At 49.2% G+C, this 18,300-nt stretch overlaps 1 protein-coding gene across 1 annotated transcript in view; it reads left to right on the top strand.

Moving 5' to 3' along the window:
- STXBP2 (syntaxin binding protein 2) overlaps window positions 1–15,827 on the top strand; it is a 68,713-nt gene extending 52,886 nt beyond the window's left edge. The window contains exons 18-19 of the mRNA XM_073588795.1: window positions 14,402–14,559; window positions 14,976–15,827. Of these exons, the coding sequence (XP_073444896.1) occupies window positions 14,402–14,559; window positions 14,976–15,055 (238 nt within the window). The 3' untranslated portion in view covers window positions 15,056–15,827. The remainder of the gene's footprint in view (window positions 1–14,401; window positions 14,560–14,975) is intronic.
- Window positions 15,828–18,300: the final 2,473 nt, after the last annotated feature.

The following is an 18,300-nucleotide window of genomic DNA, read 5'->3' as shown; positions in this document are numbered from 1 at the left end:
TTCCACGGGATCGTTTCTTCGAATCCTGTCCTCCAAAAGATCCAGCTTTGATCCCGGGGTTCTTTACGGCCATCGACTCTCTCCTCAGTTCCGGGGTGATTGTGCCCGTTCCCGAATCGGAGCGGTTTACAGGGTTTTATTCAAACCTGTTTGTCGTGCCGAAAAAAGACGGGGCGGTCCGACCCATCTTGGATCTCAAGCTGCTCAACAAGAGAGTTCGTCTTCGCCACTTCCGGATGGAGTCGGTTCGTTCGGTAATCGCTTCTATGGAGGAGCAGGAATTCATGTGTTCGATAGACATCCAAGATGCCTATCTACATGTTCCCATATTCTCCGGACATCAGAAGTTCCTGCGTTTTGCGGTTCGCCAGGAATATTACCAGTTCGTCGCGCTGCCCTTCGGTCTCGCCACCGCTCCCAGAGTCTTCACGAAGATCGTGGCTGCGTTGATGGCCTTGTTGAGGATCAGAGGTCTCGTTCTTTTTCTGTACCTCGACGATATTCTGATCAAAGCTCCCTCTTTCCAGCAGGCGCGCCTAAGTTTGACGATCGTCCTGGACACTCTTTCCGATTTCGGGTGGATCATCAACAGGAAAAAGTCCTGTCTGGTCCCTACTCAACGTCTTGTGTTTCTGGGCCTACTGTTCGACACTCGTTGGTCAAGGGTCTTTCTCCCACAAGAGAAGATTCTCTCCCTGCAGCAGGCTGTGCGATCGCTGCAGACCCCACGATTTCCGTCCCTCCGAACAGCTATGAGGGTCCTGGGAAAAATGGTGGCGGCGATAGAGGCAGTTCCCTTTGCCCAATTTCACGCCAGACCTATCCAACATGCCATTCTGTCGAGGTGGAACAGGTCGGCTCTGTCCTTGGATCGCCCTGTTCGTCTTTCATGCCGGATCAAGCGGTCACTCAACTGGTGGTTGACGTCACCTCTCATCCTCTTGGGGCGGTCTTTTCTTCCTGTTCATTGGCAGATTGTAACAACGGATGCCAGCCTCCTCGACTGGGGTGCAGTGTTCCGCAATCACACTGTTCCGGGTCGTTGGTCGACTCAAGAATCTGCTCTGCCGATCAACGTTCTAGAGATACGAGCGATCCATCTGGCTCTCGTCCACTGGGAGAGACTCCTCGGGGGCCTGCCTGTCCGGATTCAGACAGACAACGCCACAGCGGTGGCATATGTCAACCGCCAAGGAGGGACACGGAGTGCCTCAGCCCTGGCAGAAGTGTCCAAGATCCTTCAGTGGGCAGAGATTTCGATTCCGACAATCTCCGCGGTACACATTCCCGGCGTAGACAACTGGGCCTCCGACTTTCTCAGCCGCGAGGGTCTCGCGGCAGGAGAGTGGTCCCTACACCCGGAGGTATTTCTTCAGGTCTGCAGTCGTTGGGGAACACCGGACGTAGATCTGCTAGCTTCTCGCCTCAACAGGAAGGTCCCACAGTTTGTATCCAGAGCTCGAGATCCTCTCGCAGTGGGCGCCGACGCTCTGGCCATTCCTTGGTCACAGTTCGAGCTCCCCTACCTGTTTCCTCCCCTGCCTCTTCTTCCCAAGCTGTTGAAGAAGATCAAAGCAGAAGGAATTCCAGTCATTCTCATCGCCCCGAATTGGCCCAGAAGGTCTTGGTTCGCGGACATTGTCAACCTTCTCGCGGACGCCCCCTGGAAGCTTCCAGACAGGGCAGATCTGCTGTCTCAAGGTCCGATTTGCCACCCCAATTCTCGGCCGTTCAATTTAACGGCGTGGCTGTTGAGACCGAGGTTTTGAAACGGGCAGGATTCTCCGGTCGAGTAATTCATTCCATGATCCGAGCCAGGAAGCCATCATCTTCCAAAATTTACTACCGTACTTGGAAGGCCTATTTCACTTGGTGTGAGGCCAATAACATCGCGCCTATGTGCTTTTCGCTCCCTTCCGTTCTGGCGTTTCTTCAGGCAGGGCTGGATGCGGGGCTTGCTCTCAGTTCCTTGAAGGGTCAAGTTTCGGCACTCTCCATTTTATTTCAGAAGACTTTGGCCTCCCGCCCTCAGGTCAAAACCTTTCTTCAGGGCGTGGCTCACACGGCCCCTCCGTATCGAGCGCCCGTAGATCCATGGGATCTTAATCTGGTTCTTGAGGTTCTGCAAGGTTCTCCCTTTGAACCTCTCAGAGAAGTCTCCCTTTCCCTTCTCTCCTGGAAGGTAGCCATCACCTCCATCCGGCGCGTGTCGGAATTGGCGGCTCTTTCTTGCCGCTCTCCTTTCCTGGTACTTCACCAGGACAAGGTAGTTCTGCGGCCTCCGCCCTCTTTTCTTCCGAAGGTGGTGTCCTCCTTTCACCTCAATGAGGATATTGTTCTGCCGTCCTTCTGTCCGAGTCCAACTCACCCTCGGGAGCGGTCCCTGAACAAGCTGGATCTGGTCAGGGCGATGAGTCTATCTGTCTAGGACGTCTTCCTTGCGAAAAACAGACTCTCTTTTCGTCATTCCAGATGGGGCGCGGAAAGGTCACCCGGCTTTCAAAGCTACTATTGCTCGCTGGATCAGATCGGCAATTTTGGAGGCCTACCGGGTTAAGCATCGAGTGGCCCCTCCAGGGATCAGAGCGCACTCTACCCGGGCAGTGGGTGCTTCCTGGGCGGTACGCCACAGAGCCTCCGCGCTGCAGCTTTGCAAAGCTGCAACCTGGTCTTCGGTTCACACGTTTGTGAAATTCTACAGGGTCCACACCTACGCTTCGGCGGACGCCAGCCTAGGTAGAAGGATTCTGCAGGCAGCAGTGGTGAGTCCACTGGCCTGATGGAAGTTTGTTTCCCACCCCAGGGACTGCTTTGGGACGTCCCATGGTCTCTGTGTCCCCCAATAAGGCGAACGAGAAAACAGGATTTTTGGGTTGCTTACCGTAAAATCTGTTTCTCGGAGCCTTCATTGGGGGACACAGCACCCTCCCATGTTCTACAACTCCTGTTCTTACTTTGGTTGATTGGTTACAGTTGAGTTGTTTGTTCTGTTTTCAATCTATTCTGTTTCTTCTCCTACTGCTTTCTCACTAACTGAGGAATTCCCTGCCGGTCGGTGGGGTGTACACTGCGGAGGAGGAGCTAACCTTTTTTTGTGCATAGTGTCAGCCTCCTAGTGGCAGCAGCATACACCCATGGTCTCTGTGTCCCCCAATGAAGGCTCCGAGAAACAGATTTTACGGTAAGCAACCCAAAAATCCTGTTTTTTCTTTGAGAGCAAGTGAAACATTTTGCTGAAATATGGTCAATCTGTTTTCTATGGGAGAGGAATTGTTGTCCCTGCTTTGCCTGCTCCATCTCGTCCAAATACTTTTTGAAATCAAACTCCTCATCTGATGAGGATGAAGATATGGCAGCAGTAGCACTGTCAGGACCCAAGTCCTCTTGCACCTGGCAGTCCTCCTGTAGGCCACTCATCCTAACTGCTACCTCAGTCAGAGCTTCTTTTCCTTTAGTAAGCTGTTGATCATCAAGCAATACACGATGACTTGGGTCCACATAAACAGCTGCCAGAAGAATTTTATTTTCTAATAGCTGTGTCTCTCTCTGATTCATTGAAGCAGCAATGCCCTCTGTGATTAAATCTCCTCTTTGGGACAGGCAAAACAACAAGTTCTTCCACTCCTGTGTAAAAATACCAGGAGTTAAATCCTCAGCTTGTAACTTTTTTTAGTCACCACCCTGTGTCATCACCCTGGCACAGACCACGCACCCCGCTCATACATGCTGCCACCACTCACTGAACACACGAGTGAGGAGTCCAGGAAATACTGTTGCTATATGACAATCACCAGGATCACACATTCTAAGGCTATGGATTATTTACAGCGTACAAGGTTCAAACTTTTGCTCTGTGCCGGGGGGGCTCCGACGCTGCACAAAGAGCCGCCACTGCCCCCCCAGCACAAAGCCCCCACGCTGAACAAAGAGGAGCTGCCGCCTTCCCCCAGCACAGAGCCCCCACTGCACAAAGAGGAGCTGCTGCCACCACCCCCCAGCACAGAGACCCGCAGAGAGCACAGCTGCCACAATGAGGTAATAGGGGGATACTCCACTTACACCTTCCCTGTGAGACGCCCCTTCCCTTCGTCATCGGGACCACTCCCCCCACCATATGCAAATTGGTCCACACCCTCCCTATAAGATGACACCCGGTGTATAAGACGACCCCCGACTTAAGATTTTCAGGGGTTAAAAGGTTGTGTTATACGCCGGAAAATATGGTATATTGAAATTCTTGCAAGAATAGGGAATCATGCACTTTATAATTTTAGGATAGAAAGAAAACAATCTTTGCATAAATCAATAGGACAGATGATAAGTATAAAGTAAAATACAGTATGTTGTTAGCTTACTCTGAACTTTCAATGTCAGGCTGGTCTCAGGGTACAGCTCACTAAATGCTTCACATCATATTTCTTCACAGAATATGAAGAGGGGAGGAGGGAGGGAGGGAGCATGTTTGTGCTGAATCATATTCCAGAATGCACACACACAAAAATATATGTCCTCATCGATCCTATTACTGTATTTATGAATTTGAGATGTTAGAAAACAGTTTTTCCCCTTATATTCTATGTATAGTGTGTATAAGTCATCAGAGCAGCTAATTTCTCCTTCGACTCATTGGGGGACACAGAGACTGTGGGTGTGTGCTTCTGCCGTCTGGAGGCTGACACTAAGTATACAAAAAAAGAGTTAGCTCCTCCTCCGCCGCATACACCCTCGCCCCCAGACCGGGCGTAACTCAGTTTTTTGCTTAGTGTCTGATGGAGGCACACGCAGTCTGAAGCTCCAGACTAGATTTTTTTTTTTTTTGGTCTCTTTCTATGAAGATAAGATAGGGGCGACGGATCCTATAGAGAGGGTCCGATCTCCCCAAATCATCAACGGGCGACCACGTGTTTTCTCTCCCGCACCGAGGGACACATCTGGGACTTTTCCCCAGACAACCATTTTTCTTTGTTATTTTTTCTAAAGAGGTGGCAACGCATCCTGATAAGAGGATTCGGTTCCCCATGAACCCCAGCGGGCGAGCACGTGTGAGTGATCCTCCACGTTGTTACTCTCCTGCAACGTGGGAATGCATTAATGCCCCTACCACCCCTAGGTAGGAGACCAGGGGTGGTCCTGGAGGCGCAGGTGAGCCAAGGGAGCGAAGCGTCGAAGACTGGTGCAGTAGCCTCCCCCTCCCGGCCCAGGGATGGGGTTGAGAGCACCACAAGCCCACGGCGCAGAAGCCACAGGGGGGAGGCCCGGCTCACCTCTCTTGTTGATGGGCGTGGAGTGCGGCCAGAGCCCCATCGGCGGCCGCGGCCCCCGCTGTATGGTGAGGCCCGAGATTCCGCCCGCCGGCCGACTTCCGGGGGTAGCCGGAAGCCCCGCCCACTAACTTCCGGGGGCGGAGAGCGGCGGGCGCGCTCAGTTACCGGGGAGCTCCCGCCCTCCTCCCTCGAACGCCGCACGTGTAGTGCGGCCAGAAGCCCCGTCGGCGGCCGCGGTCCCCGCTGTATGGGGAGGTCCGGAGTTCCGCACGCCCGCCCGCCGACTTCCGGGGGTAGCCGGAAGTCCCGCCCACTAACTTCCGGGGGCGGAGAGCGGCGGGCGCGCACAGTTACCGGGGAGCTCCGCCCCCCTCTCCCTCCTCATTTCTCGCAAAGTGCGGCCGGAAGCTGCCGCCTATCTCCCGGAGTGCGCCGCAAGTGCCCCGGCGACTAACGCCGCACGCCTCGTGAAAGAGACGCAAGGTGGACATTACCGGTGGGTGAGTGCAACCCCGTTTCGAGTGCCGCACTAGTGGTCAAGGAAGGGGTTATCCTCCTCCTCCTACCCTACCCTGCAATATGTCTGGCAAAGGGAAAACTCATTCTTTCCTATATGCTGTTTGCGTTTCCTGTGGGGTCAGGCTGCCTAAGGCGCAGCCGGATAAATTTTGTGAAGCCTGCGAGTCGGAGCGAGCCCAGGAGCCCCCCATTGTTGCAGAGCCCAGAAGTCAGGACCCCCCAGAATGGGCGGTGTCTTTATCACACTCTATGATGTCCCTTACAAGGGCAATTGAGTCTCTTCGAGGCCCGGGCAGGGACAAGGATGGTGGTCTGCCAGCGGAAGACAGCTCGTCCACGTCTCAGGACCCTCCGACCGTTAGAGGCCGCTCCAGCACCAGACAAGCTCATAGCAAAAGAACTCGTTCCCCGTCGGCCGGACCCTCTGGGGCTTCGGCGGCGGGTATTAGGGCATCTCGTTCCCCGTCGCCGAGCTCGGGAAGCGAGCAGGATGAGGGCGAGGAGGAGGGAGAGGAGGCCTGGAATCCAGAAAGCCTGGGATACCAAGACTCGGTGGACAGCCTCATTGAGGCAGTCAACCAGACATTAGAGATCGAGGACGATGTGTCCACGGCTTCAGGTCACAAGGTCTCCTTCAAGAAGACCAGGCAACCGCATAGAAGGTTTGCCACGCATCCGGAGTTCGAGGAGCTAGTCCAGAAACATAGGGAACACCCGGATAAGCGTTTTGCAATGCAAAAAGCGCTGCAAGCAAAGTATCCGTTTCCTCCTGAACTCCATAAAGGATGGGTGGAGTCGCCAGTAGTGGACCCACCGGTATCACGTTTGGCATCAAGATCGCTATTGTCGATACCCAGCGGTTCTTCTATCAAGGACCCAACTGATCGCCTTATAGAGGGGCTTGCCCGCTCGGTGTATGAGGCAGCGGGGTCGGCCCTGGCCCCCTCCTTTGCGGCTACTTGGGTGGCTAAGGCCATGGTTTCATGGGCGGACGCTCTGCATAATGCCCTCCAAAACAGAGATCTGCCTGCGGAGGTCTTGGAGGTTACAAATCAGATATCAGGGGCAAGTGATTTTCTTGTCAGCGCCTCTCTGGACGCGGCCGAGTGTTCTGCTGTGGCAGCAGCAAATGCGATCGCCGTTAGGCGAGCATTATGGCTGAGATTGTGGAAAGCGGATTCTATCTCCAAAAAATCCTTGACCTCATTGCCTTTTCAGGGCAATCGGTTGTTCGGTGAGAAGCTTGATAAGCTTATCTCAGAAGCCACGGGGGGGAGGAGTAGTTTCCTCCCGCAGCAGAGGACTTGGCCAGCATTCAGGCACACACAGAGGCGTTTTCGTCCCTTTCGTAACCCCTGGAGGGGGACTTCGGCCAGAGCATCCACCTCCGCAAATGATGGTCAGATTAGGGAAAGGCAAACCTCTTACAGAGCCAATCCGCTGGGCAGAGGCCGAGGTCGTTTGCCCAGAACGAGGGGTGCCAGATCCCAAAAGCCTCCAGCAAAATGACTCGAGGCGCTCCGTACCTACGGACGACAGAGTGGGCGGACGCCTACTAAGGTTCAGCCACGTTTGGGTCGCAGTGGCACGCGACGCTTGGGTGGCAGAACTGATATCGTCCGGGTACAAGATAGAGTTTATCAGACTCCCGCCACGGCGATTCTTTCATTCCCGGTTTTCCGGAACAGTATCGCTGGCAGAGGGTTTGTTACAGGCCATAATGACGCTACGGCGCAACGGGGTCATTGTCCCAGTGCCGAAAAGCGAAGAGACACAAGGTTTTTACTCCAACCTGTTTTCGGTCCCCAAAAAAGACGGGACAGTAAGGCCAGTACTAGATCTAAAAATCCTGAACAAATTCATCAGAGTCAGGCGGTTCCGGATGGAATCCCTCCGTTCGGTCATTGCAGCCATGGATCCAGGGGAGTTCCTGGCCTCGATCGATGTGCAGGATGCATATCTGCACATTCCGATTTTTCCTCCACACCAGAGGTTCCTGCGTTTTGCGATCGGAGGGCGACATTTTCAATTTGTTGCTCTGCCCTTCTGGCCACTGCTCCCAGAGTCTTTACGAAGATAATGGCGGTGGTTATGGCCATCCTGCATGCTCGGGGCATAACGGTACTACCTTACCTGGACGACCTGTTGGTAAAGGGGCCGTCGTTTCAGGCGTGCCAGGAGAATGTCAGTATCACGCTGGATACCCTGGCCCGTCTAGGCTGGTTGATCAATCGGAGCAAGTCGTCCTTGGTTCCAGCCCAAAGAATCGTGTTCCTAGGCATGATTTTCGACACCTCCCGGGGTCTGGTGATCCTCCCTCAGGACAAGGCGCGAAAAATCAAGCAAGGAGTACGGAACCTTCTGCAGCCGGGTACCAGATCCATCCGGTACGGCATGAGTGTGTTGGGCAGAATGGTGGCGGCGATGGAGGCAATCCCGTTTGCCCAGTTCCATCTCCGTCCGCTTCAGCATGCGCTCTTGTCAGCATGGGACCGGAGGCTGCTGTCTCTCAGTCATCGGTGCAAGTTGTCTCCGCTGGTCCGACATTCACTCCGGTGGTGGACTCGCGACTCGTCCCTGGTCCAGGGGAAACCTTTTCCCCCGGAGCAGTGGTTGGTGGTGACGACCGATGCAAGCCTGCATGGTTGGGGAGCAGTTTTCCAGAGTCACACAGCCCAGGGGCGGTGGTCCATTCAGGAGATAATTCTCCCGATCAACATTCTGGAGATACGGGCAATACGATTGGCCCTGCAACATTTCCAGTGTTTCCTGAGACACCGGCCGGTGCGCATTCAGTCGGACAATGCTACAGCAGTAGCATATGTCAACCATCAAGGGGGCACGCGCAGCCAGGCAGCCATGCGCGAGGTCGGGCTGGTACTGCGTTGGGCAGAGAAGAACTGCGTGGTAATTTCAGCGGTGCACATTCCGGGAGTCGAAAACTGGGCGGCAGATTTTCTCAGCCGACAGAGGGTCGCGGCAGGGGAATGGTCCCTGCACCCCGAGGTTTTTCAACAGATCTGCCAACGGTGGGGGACACTGGACGTGGACCTTATGGCATCCAGAGAGAACGCCAAAGTACAAAGGTTCGTCGCTCGATCCCTCGACCCGCAGGCAATCGCAGCAGACGCTCTGGTGCTTCCGTGGAGCCAGTTTTGTCTTCCGTACTTGTTCCCCCCGCTACCTCTGCTTCCAAGAGTCATCAGAAAGTTAAGGAGAGAGAAGGTTCCAGCAATTCTGCTGGCCCCAGACTGGCCTCGGCGGGCCTGGTATGCAGATCTGGTTCAGCTAGTGGTGGACGTACCCTGGCGTCTCCCAGATCGGCCGGACTTGCTGTCCCAGGGGCCGATCTACCATCCGAACTTAGGGGCCCTGTGTTTGACGGCGTGGCCATTGAATCTTGGCTGTTAACACAGGCAGGATTCAGGCGCGATGTGGTAGCCACGATGGTGAGTGCCCGAAAGCCTTCCTCGGCGAGAGTATATCATCGGACTTGGGAAGTTTTTTTCCGTTGGTGTAGGGATCACGGAGTGGCTCCTCTGGTTTTTTCGATCCCCAACGTACTGGCTTTTCTGCAGGCAGGGCTGGACGCAGGATTGGCTCCGAGTTCGCTCAGAACGCAGATCTCGGCTCTGTCGGTGCTTTTCCAACGAAAGGTCGCTTCGGTCTGGCAGGTTAGGACGTTTATGCAGGGGGTCGCACATTTAGTACCCCCCTATAAGGCGCCGACGGAATCATGGGACCTGAACTTGGTGCTCAGGGCCCTTCAGGAGGCTCCTTTCGAACCGTTACAAGAGGTTTCCTTACCTTACCTGTCCAGGAAGGTCGTTTTTCTGGTAGCTATTACGTCTATTAGGCGGGTTTCGGAATTGGCGGCTTTATCTTGTAAACCGCCGTTCCTGACCTTTTATAAGGATAAGGTAGTTTTAAGGCCAGCTCCTCCCTTCTTGCCGAAGGTTGTCTCTGCATTCCATATCAACGAAGACATTGTCTTACCCTCGTTTTGCCCGGCACCGGTGCACAGGGTAGAAAAGGCATTGCACACCTTGGATCTGGTAAGAGCTCTTAGGAGGTATGTGACAAGGACAGCTCCTTTCCGCCGGACAGACTCTCTATTCGTGATCCCAGAAGGGCGGCGGAAGGGGCTCGCTGCGTCCAAAGCGACTTTGGCCAGATGGGTTCACCTGACGATCCAAGAATCTTATGAAATTAGTGGCACGCCGGTTCCGGCAGGGATCAAGGCACACTCAGCTCGAGCAGTGGGTGCCTCATGGGCACTGCGACACCAAGCATCAGCGGAACAGGTGTGCAAAGCAGCTACCTGGTCCAGCTTGCATACGTTTGTCAAACATTATAACGTACATACCCAGGCATCCTCGGATGCAAGCCTGGGAAGAAAGATTCTCCAGGCAGCAGTTGCGCACCTCTAATCAGGGGCGCAAAATAGCATGGATTGGGTGAGCTAAGATCCCGCCCAGGGACTGCTTTAGAACGTCCCACAGTCTCTGTGTCCCCCAATGAGTTGAAGGAGAAACATGGATTTTTGTGAGTACTCACCGTAAAATCCTTTTCTCCGAGACGCTCATTGGGGGACACAGCACCCACCCTACTAGCCAGTTGGCTTTTGCTTATTTTGAGTTATACAAATCCTTATGTAAGGATCAGGGTGGTCCCTTTTCCAGACGTATAATTTCTTGCCTGAATTTAAGGCGCGTTCTCCTACTGCTTATGCACTAAACTGAGTTACGCCCGGTCTGGGGGCGAGGGTGTATGCGGCGGAGGAGGAGCTAACTCTTTTTTTGTATACTTAGTGTCAGCCTCCAGACGGCAGAAGCACACACCCACAGTCTCTGTGTCCCCCAATGAGCGTCTCGGAGAAAAGGATTTTACGGTGAGTACTCACAAAAATCCATGTTTCTCCAATCAGGAGCTAAGAGGAAATACAAATTAAAACATCAAGCATACAGAGACAACATATACTGGACTACTGATATAGGCACAGTTTATTGAAAGTTTAGATATGCTTTAAGAAGCACTTACCTTAATCCTGCTTTCCTGTTCACTCCAGAAGTTCTGAGATGAATGCAGGCATTCCATCCCTGTGTGTTCATTTTTTCCCCTTATCTGTAGAGGAGGAGATTCACTATTTATGAACAAAAACTGCAGCACAGATTCATCTCAGCTAAGTCTAGACCTTAGATCACAAATTTGACAGACATTTCATAACTTTCCCAAATTCTTATGAAAAAAATATTCCCCACAAACTGCATTGAACTACTGTACCCAATTTATTATATATTTTATTGTTCAATATATTTTTTATTAAACAGGTAAAATTAACAAACATTACAACTTTTAACGCACATCAATAGAAGAGAGAAATTCAACCCTCCTCCTCTTTGTCAACAATTTCGCCACTACTAAGATTAACCAATCCCATTTACATCATCCTATATATCTCAAATGGCTATATCAAGGGAAGTGGGAGACAGACTTAATTAGGTAAAAGAGAAGGAGAAAATATAGGGAAGAAGGAAAAAAAAGAGAAAAGCATGACAAAGATATTGATGATGTTAGAGGCCCAGCACCCCAGTATTGTTTATTCGCTATGGGAGACGAGGTAGTGTACCTTGTGTTAGCCAGGACTGAAAGGGACGTGACTCTTTAAATTGAATTCACGGATGCCACACCGCATACCTGCTGGTACCCGACCTGTCATCAAAAGCCCTCATCTCCTCCATCCGCCACAGAACATCCACCGCCTCCACCCAGTCAATCCGCCCCGGTACAAAGAAAGACCTCCAAAGCCTGGGTATAATTTGACGCATTGCAGCCATGAAATATGGCAACATACTCTTCTTAATGTTGGATAATGAGCTTGGGAAAATGGATAGCAACGCTATCTCTGGGGAGTGTGAATATTTAATTCCATAGGGGTCTGACACCCTGACAGCTCCACCATGTATATAGCATGGATCCCACTTCCCCATTACACCTCCAACATACAGTTGTGGCCAAAAGTATTGACACCCCTGCAATTCTCTCAGATAATACTCAGTTTCTTCCTGAAAATGATTGCAAACACAAATTCTTTGGTATTATTATCTTCATTTAATTTGTCTTAAATGAAAAAACACAAAAAGAATTGTCCTAAAGCCAAATTGGATATAATTCCACACCAAACATAAAAAAGAGGGTGGACAAAAGTATTGGCACTGTTCGAAAAATCGTGATGCTCCTCTAATTTGTGTAATTAACAGCACCTGTAACTTACCTGTGGCACCTAACAGGTGTTGGCAATAACTAAATCACACTTGCAGCCAGTTGACATGGATTAAAGTTGACTCAACCTCTGTCCTGTGTCCTTGTATGTACCACATTGAGCATGGAGAAAAGAAAGAAGACCAAAGAACTGTCTGAGGACTTGAGAAACCAAATTGTGAGGAAGCATGAGCAATCTCAAGGCTACAAGTCCATCTCCAAAGACCTGAATGTTCCTGTGTCTACCGTGCGCAGTGTCATCAAGAAGTTTAAAGCCCATGGCACTGTGGCTAACCTCCCTAGATGTGGACAGAAAAGAAAAATTGACAAGAGATTTCAACGCAAGATTGTGCGGATGTTGGATAAAGAACCTCGACTAACATCCAAACAAGTTCAAGCTGCCCTGCAGTCCGAGGGTACAACAGTGTCAACCCGTACTATCCGTCGGCGTCTGAATGAAAAGGGACTGTATGGTAGGAGACCCAGGAAGACCCCACTTCTTACCCCGAGACATAAAAAAGCCAGGCTGGAGTTTGCCAAAACTTACCTGAAAAAGCCTAAAACGTTTTGGAAGAATGTTCTCTGGTCAGATGAGACAAAAGTAGAGCTTTTTGGGCAAAGGCATCAACATAGAGTTTACAGGAGAAAAAAAGAGGCATTCAAAGAAAAGAACACGGTCCCTACAGTCAAACATGGCGGAGGTTCCCTGATGTTTTGGGGTTGCTTTGCTGCCTCTGGCACTGGACTGCTTGACCGTGTGCATGGCATTATGAAGTCTGAAGACTACCAACAAATTTTGCATCATAATGTAGGGCCCAGTGTGAGAAAGCTGGGTCTCCCTCAGAGGTCATGGGTCTTCCAGCAGGACAATGACCCAAAGCACTAGAAAATGGTTTGAGAGAAAGCACTGGAGACTTCTAAGGTGGCCAGCAATGAGTCCAGACCTGAATCCCATAGAACACCTGTGGAGAGATCTAAAAATGGCAGTTTGGAGAAGGCACCCTTCAAATATCAGGGACCTGGAGCAGTTTGCCAAAGAAGAATGGTCTAAAATTCCAGCAGAGCATTGTAAGAAACTCATTGATGGTTACCGGAAGCGGTTGGTTGCAGCTATTTTGGCTAAAGGTTGTGCCACCAAGTATTAGGCTGAGGGTGCCAATACTTTTGTCTGGTCCATTTTTGGAGTTTTGTGTGAAATGATCAATGTTTTGCTTTTTGCTTCATTCTCTTTTGTGTTTTTTCATTTAAGACAAATTAAATGAAGATAATACCAAAGAATTTGTGTTTGCAATCATTTTCAGGAAGAAACTGAGTATTATCTGACAGCATTGCAGGGGTGTCAATACTTTTGGCCACAACTGTAAGTCTGGGACTGTCGGACACATCCTGTGCAACTTAACGTGTGTTCTGTACCATTGTGTCAATATTCTATAGTTCAGCTCCTGGATTCTGCAGGACACCGACAGCCTATGTGCAGAGGTGACCGCCTTGGTCCACATTTCAGATGTAATTTCCCTGTTTAATTCTTTTTGCCACTGGATCGTACATCTGAGAGGCCCATCCCCCCCGGACACTATCATACCGTATATCAAAGAAACAGCATGTGCCGGTCCCTGTGGCAGGGAACATAGTCGCTCAAAAGAGGTGGACATGTGGTACGAGCCCCCCCAAAGCTAAAGACCTAATGTAACTCTGAAGCTGTAAAAATTGCAACCAATGCCCTGGTGCCTGCCTCCTATCTCCTAAAATGTCTTCTAAAGATAAGATGCCCGTCTGGCTAGTCACATCCTTAATACATGAGAACAGATCCCTGTATAATAGGGGGAATTATAGAAGTTGGATGCTGCAATTCAATGTGGAGCCCAGGATTCCCAACCAGAGGAGGTAACTGTCCCGGAATATTTCCCAATGAGGAACGTTTCGCGAATCGCCTCCAAGCCCGTGCAATAGTATGTAGTGTGTAGGTAATTTATTATCGATTTTAGGAGTTGGAGTCGGTCCATTTTATAGCGACTCCCCCAAAATGGGCTCCGACTCCACAGCCCTGGTTGCATTGTATTTTCAATAAAAATCGTGTTCTTTGATAGTTCTTTGTGCCCTTGTTTTCTCTATATGCTTTCCAATATAAATAGAGCGGTAGTGAGCACATGCAATCGCCCCTCCTGTAGACTGTGAATGGAGCAGTGTCACACATGCTCACTACATATTGAACCCCTGTTCTCATGGTGGATGGTGGTCTGTAATCAGAATCCCGCTGCTTTGCTCCCATATCCGCAGCTTGGATGCTAAATGTATACGTTGTTTATAGAACAACACCTCTAAGTGTTTTATCTTTTCTCAATATTTTTTTTCCTCAGTGCGCGATTCGGTCACTGGCACAAAACGCGCAGCGCTGCAGAATACAGATCCGGACCCCGACTTATAGTCTACGTCCTGGGAGGAGTTTCCATGTCTGAAATGAGATGCGCCTATGAGTTGACCAAAGCGACGGACTCCAAATGGGAAGCTCTGATTGGTAGGTTTAGCACAGTCAAAGAAAAAAAGCCAACCGAGGTCCGTGCAGAGAGACCGGAGTAGTCCAATGCAGGTCTTGGCCAGCATGTCCCCGCTCCAGGTCTCTTCCTATGTACATACGTGAGGGAGATCTGTCAATCAACCTAAAACACCACAGCATTTCAGAGATGCCTGGCAGCAATCAGTCGTGCAGCCGGACTCTGATTCAGGCTGTCCATGGTTCAGGCAGCATGAATCCCCTGTTAGATGCCCTTTAACAATGCAGGGATGTGTTATTGACACATGCAGCGGCTTCCATCAGCCATAGCGCCCCATTGTGTTAAAGAAAAACCATCTCATACATTTATAATTTCTGAGCAGCTTCAAGTTGCTGTTTTTTCTCTCTGACTTGCTTAACCTTTGCTTTCTGTGTGTCAGGCTCCACTCACATATTAACTCCCACCATCTTCCTGGATGGCCTGAAGTCTCTGGATCAGCAGCTTCCTAAGAACGAGTGAAGAACTCTTCCACCTTCTTCAGGCAAAGATGTCCTCTCCAGTAACACTCCATCAGTCACACCTCAGCGATGCCATCCCCCTCAAGGACATTTTCTCATTATGAAGGAACAGGTTACCAGTGATTCTCCCCCGCCCTTATGTCAGTGGGGTCTGCTCGCTACTTAATTAAGCCAGGTATCGTCGAAGCACAAGGTCTCGTTTCCTTGAGGGCTCTGGTGGAAGGAATGATCCTTAGGTTTCGTGATTGTATAATTTTGCAAAAAAGATTCCTGAAGGATATTTATATTTTGATATCTGATGTTCTGCCTGTCTGCCTACCCTCACCGACTGTCCTCCCTCTGCCGCCACTGCAGCAACGTGGCTACACGGCGCCCACCCTCCAGACATTTCACGACCCGCTGCTTCAGATCTGGGAAAGCTCAGTAATATTTAGTATGTGTCCGTATAGTCAGGTTATGTTCTGTCTAGTGTATAGCATCCTCCTTGTTTTGTCAATGATTTCTATTCTCTGTACGCTACATAGCGGCTCGTTCAGAGCGCCCCCCGCCGGTCACATTGTGTAATAACATGGAAAAAAAATCTATTTATATTTCAGTGCATTTATACAGATTGTCTTTTTGTTTTCTCTTTTTTTTGTGGTGTTACATATTCATCATGCTTTATAAAATACAAGGTTTTTGGTAATGATCCCTTTATTAATAAGATGGTGCTTTATCCATACATCTGCAGCCATTTTGTCTGCTTTCTTTAAATAAAGCTTTGAGACATTGAATTTTTGCAGGATGGAGTTTGATAGGCTTCGGACATTTAGCAGGAAGGAATTGTGTGAAACTGGGTGCGGAGGAACACACCAGTGAATGTGCACAAGAGTCTGGGTGTGCCGCTGCCATATTTATATATTATTTTTGTATTCCAATTATATGTGCCTTTTAATCTGCAATATAATGTGTTTGTCTGTATTCTCCTTGTCTAAGTGCCATCTTACAATGATTTACAGTCACTCCTTCGGGAAGATTCAGCAAAACTTAGGCAAGAGAAACATGGAGTAGTCGACTATAGAAATCTCACACATCTGATAATGTCTGATCCACCCCATTAGAAAACGCAATCTTTTTGTACTCTTTATAAACACGGATTAGACTAAGGGGCTTTCCAACTCCTAAGTACTGATGACATCAAAAGTTTAGAAATTGTTCTGTAACCAATGCCTTCAATATGTTTTGCAACAATAAGGTTGCGAAGGTCTTGAGGCAGCTCACTGGCTTTACCCATAATGAAATGTTTGTTGTATGGCACCTTCCAAATGAAATACCTTTTTATAGGCCATCAATTGAACCAGCTGATGGCAATCCAGCCACTTATTATTTTTCACTTTCTAGTTCCTGCTAGATTTCAGCTAGTGTCATGAGTTCCTATGGCTTTTTCTACCTCTCTTTCTTTGTGTTCAATACTTTTTCCCTGTGTCATTTCTCATTATTACACACAACTTAATTTATAGAAATCTATGGTTTGATTTCTTTGTCTATTTGGATTGGCTGGGTTGTTACTGACATCTGGTGAGAATTTCATGTCAATAGCACCTTTACAAATATATTTAATTATTTAACCTGCTGTATGTCCCCACCCATTCTACGATCGGGGGGGGGGGGCGACTTCTAATAGAGCGTTTTGTAATCCCAACTTGTCAGGGGCCCTACCTTTATGTACGACCTCCTTTATAAAGTCCCAGCTGTTGGATCTCCACTAATAACAGCTGTTAAAGTGGTTGTCCAGGGGGATAAAAATGTATTTTTACATGGCTCAGAATGGTTAAAAAAAACATTTAAAAAATAATTTTCATTGAAACTTGGTCTCTCCTTCTTGGACGTGTCTCAGCACTCCTGCAAATTGGCTAGCGAACGACAGCGCATCCAAACAGTAATCTGCTTTGGCGAGTGCGTAACTGTTTCTGGTGTGTACAGACCAGCAAAATATTCAGAATTGAGAGTCCTCAGTGGTTGATACCATCTTTTCAGTTAGCCATTATAAAGGTAACACATTGCAAGCTTTCGAGACTACGCCGGTCTCTTCATCAGGCATTGACTAATACAAAATCTGAAGAGTCACATATTTATGCAATAGATAAGACAAGTGACGTGAAGCAGAACTATCATTATGGGAGAGCAATAAACATAAATATTGGACCAGTTCATAGATAAGGAGTGAAAGTTTTATTGTCCCCTGATTGGGGTCTGGTTCTGTGTTGTGTGATGCCCCCACAAGGTCTTAGGACCAAATTCCTTAATTGATGTAAAATGACATAAATCCATGCGACACATTCTTTCCAGCATTGAGAGTGTCAACGGTCATCATGAGCTTGTACTCCCAGACTTTTCTGTCTCTCTGAGAAGTGAAGTTAGCTTTCAATACCAGTAATTTCATGTCCATGGTGCTGTGATCAGGCATGCGAAAATGTTTTGCCAATGGTAGATCCCCATTCTTTTTTCTCTTATTGTGTGGCGATGAGAATTCTTCCTTGTTCTCAGTTTTTGCCCAGTCTCCCCCACATACAGACTACAGACTCCCAGTTGGACATTTAGTACAAATAATTAAGTACACCACATTAGATGTGATGCAGCTTGAATGTACCTGGGATCTTGTAGTCCTGATGTGAATTGGGGATCTTTATCTTGTCCGTGGTCATTATAAATGGACAGGTTTTAAATTTTTTTCTGGTTGCAAGGAATGGTTCCTGCAGCTGTTGGAGAGGACATCATTCTGACAATGATGCTTCTTAGATTAGGGGGCTGCCTAAAACACAATAGTGGGGGGTCTGGAAAAATGGATTGTAATCGGGCATCTTTTTGTAGTAAAGGTTGTAATTTCCATGCAGCTCCCCTTAGCACTTCCAGATTTGGATTGTAGGTGACCACTAGAGGCACCCGGTTATTTTCTTCTTTAACTTTGTAATGTAGCAGGTGATTCCTTGATATTCTTCTTTTTTTTTTTTTTTTTAAATTCGTTTATTGAACTTCAGGACACAAAAAATGCACAACATACAATTGGCCTACAGTATGTTGATAAACATTTTCCACAGAGCATACATGTTTCCATCCATTAAAATATAAAGCCAAGAAATTGCACACTTATTTTTAAAAGAACAAGGTAGTGGGTCGCCCTCCCAGGGCCGTGGGGTACTTGATACCGGGCCGGTGTCAGGGGGATGTGTCACAGCAGCGGTGACCTGGTCCGTGGCCCTGGGCGCC

This window comes from Dendrobates tinctorius, unplaced genomic scaffold (genome assembly GCF_039654945.1).
Source record: "Dendrobates tinctorius isolate UK_male_01 unplaced genomic scaffold, ASM3965494v1 ptg000104l, whole genome shotgun sequence".
Taxonomy (NCBI): Eukaryota; Metazoa; Chordata; class Amphibia; order Anura; family Dendrobatidae; genus Dendrobates; species Dendrobates tinctorius.
Note: the sequence above shows the minus strand (reverse complement) of the source record. Positions and strands in the feature narration are given on the sequence as shown.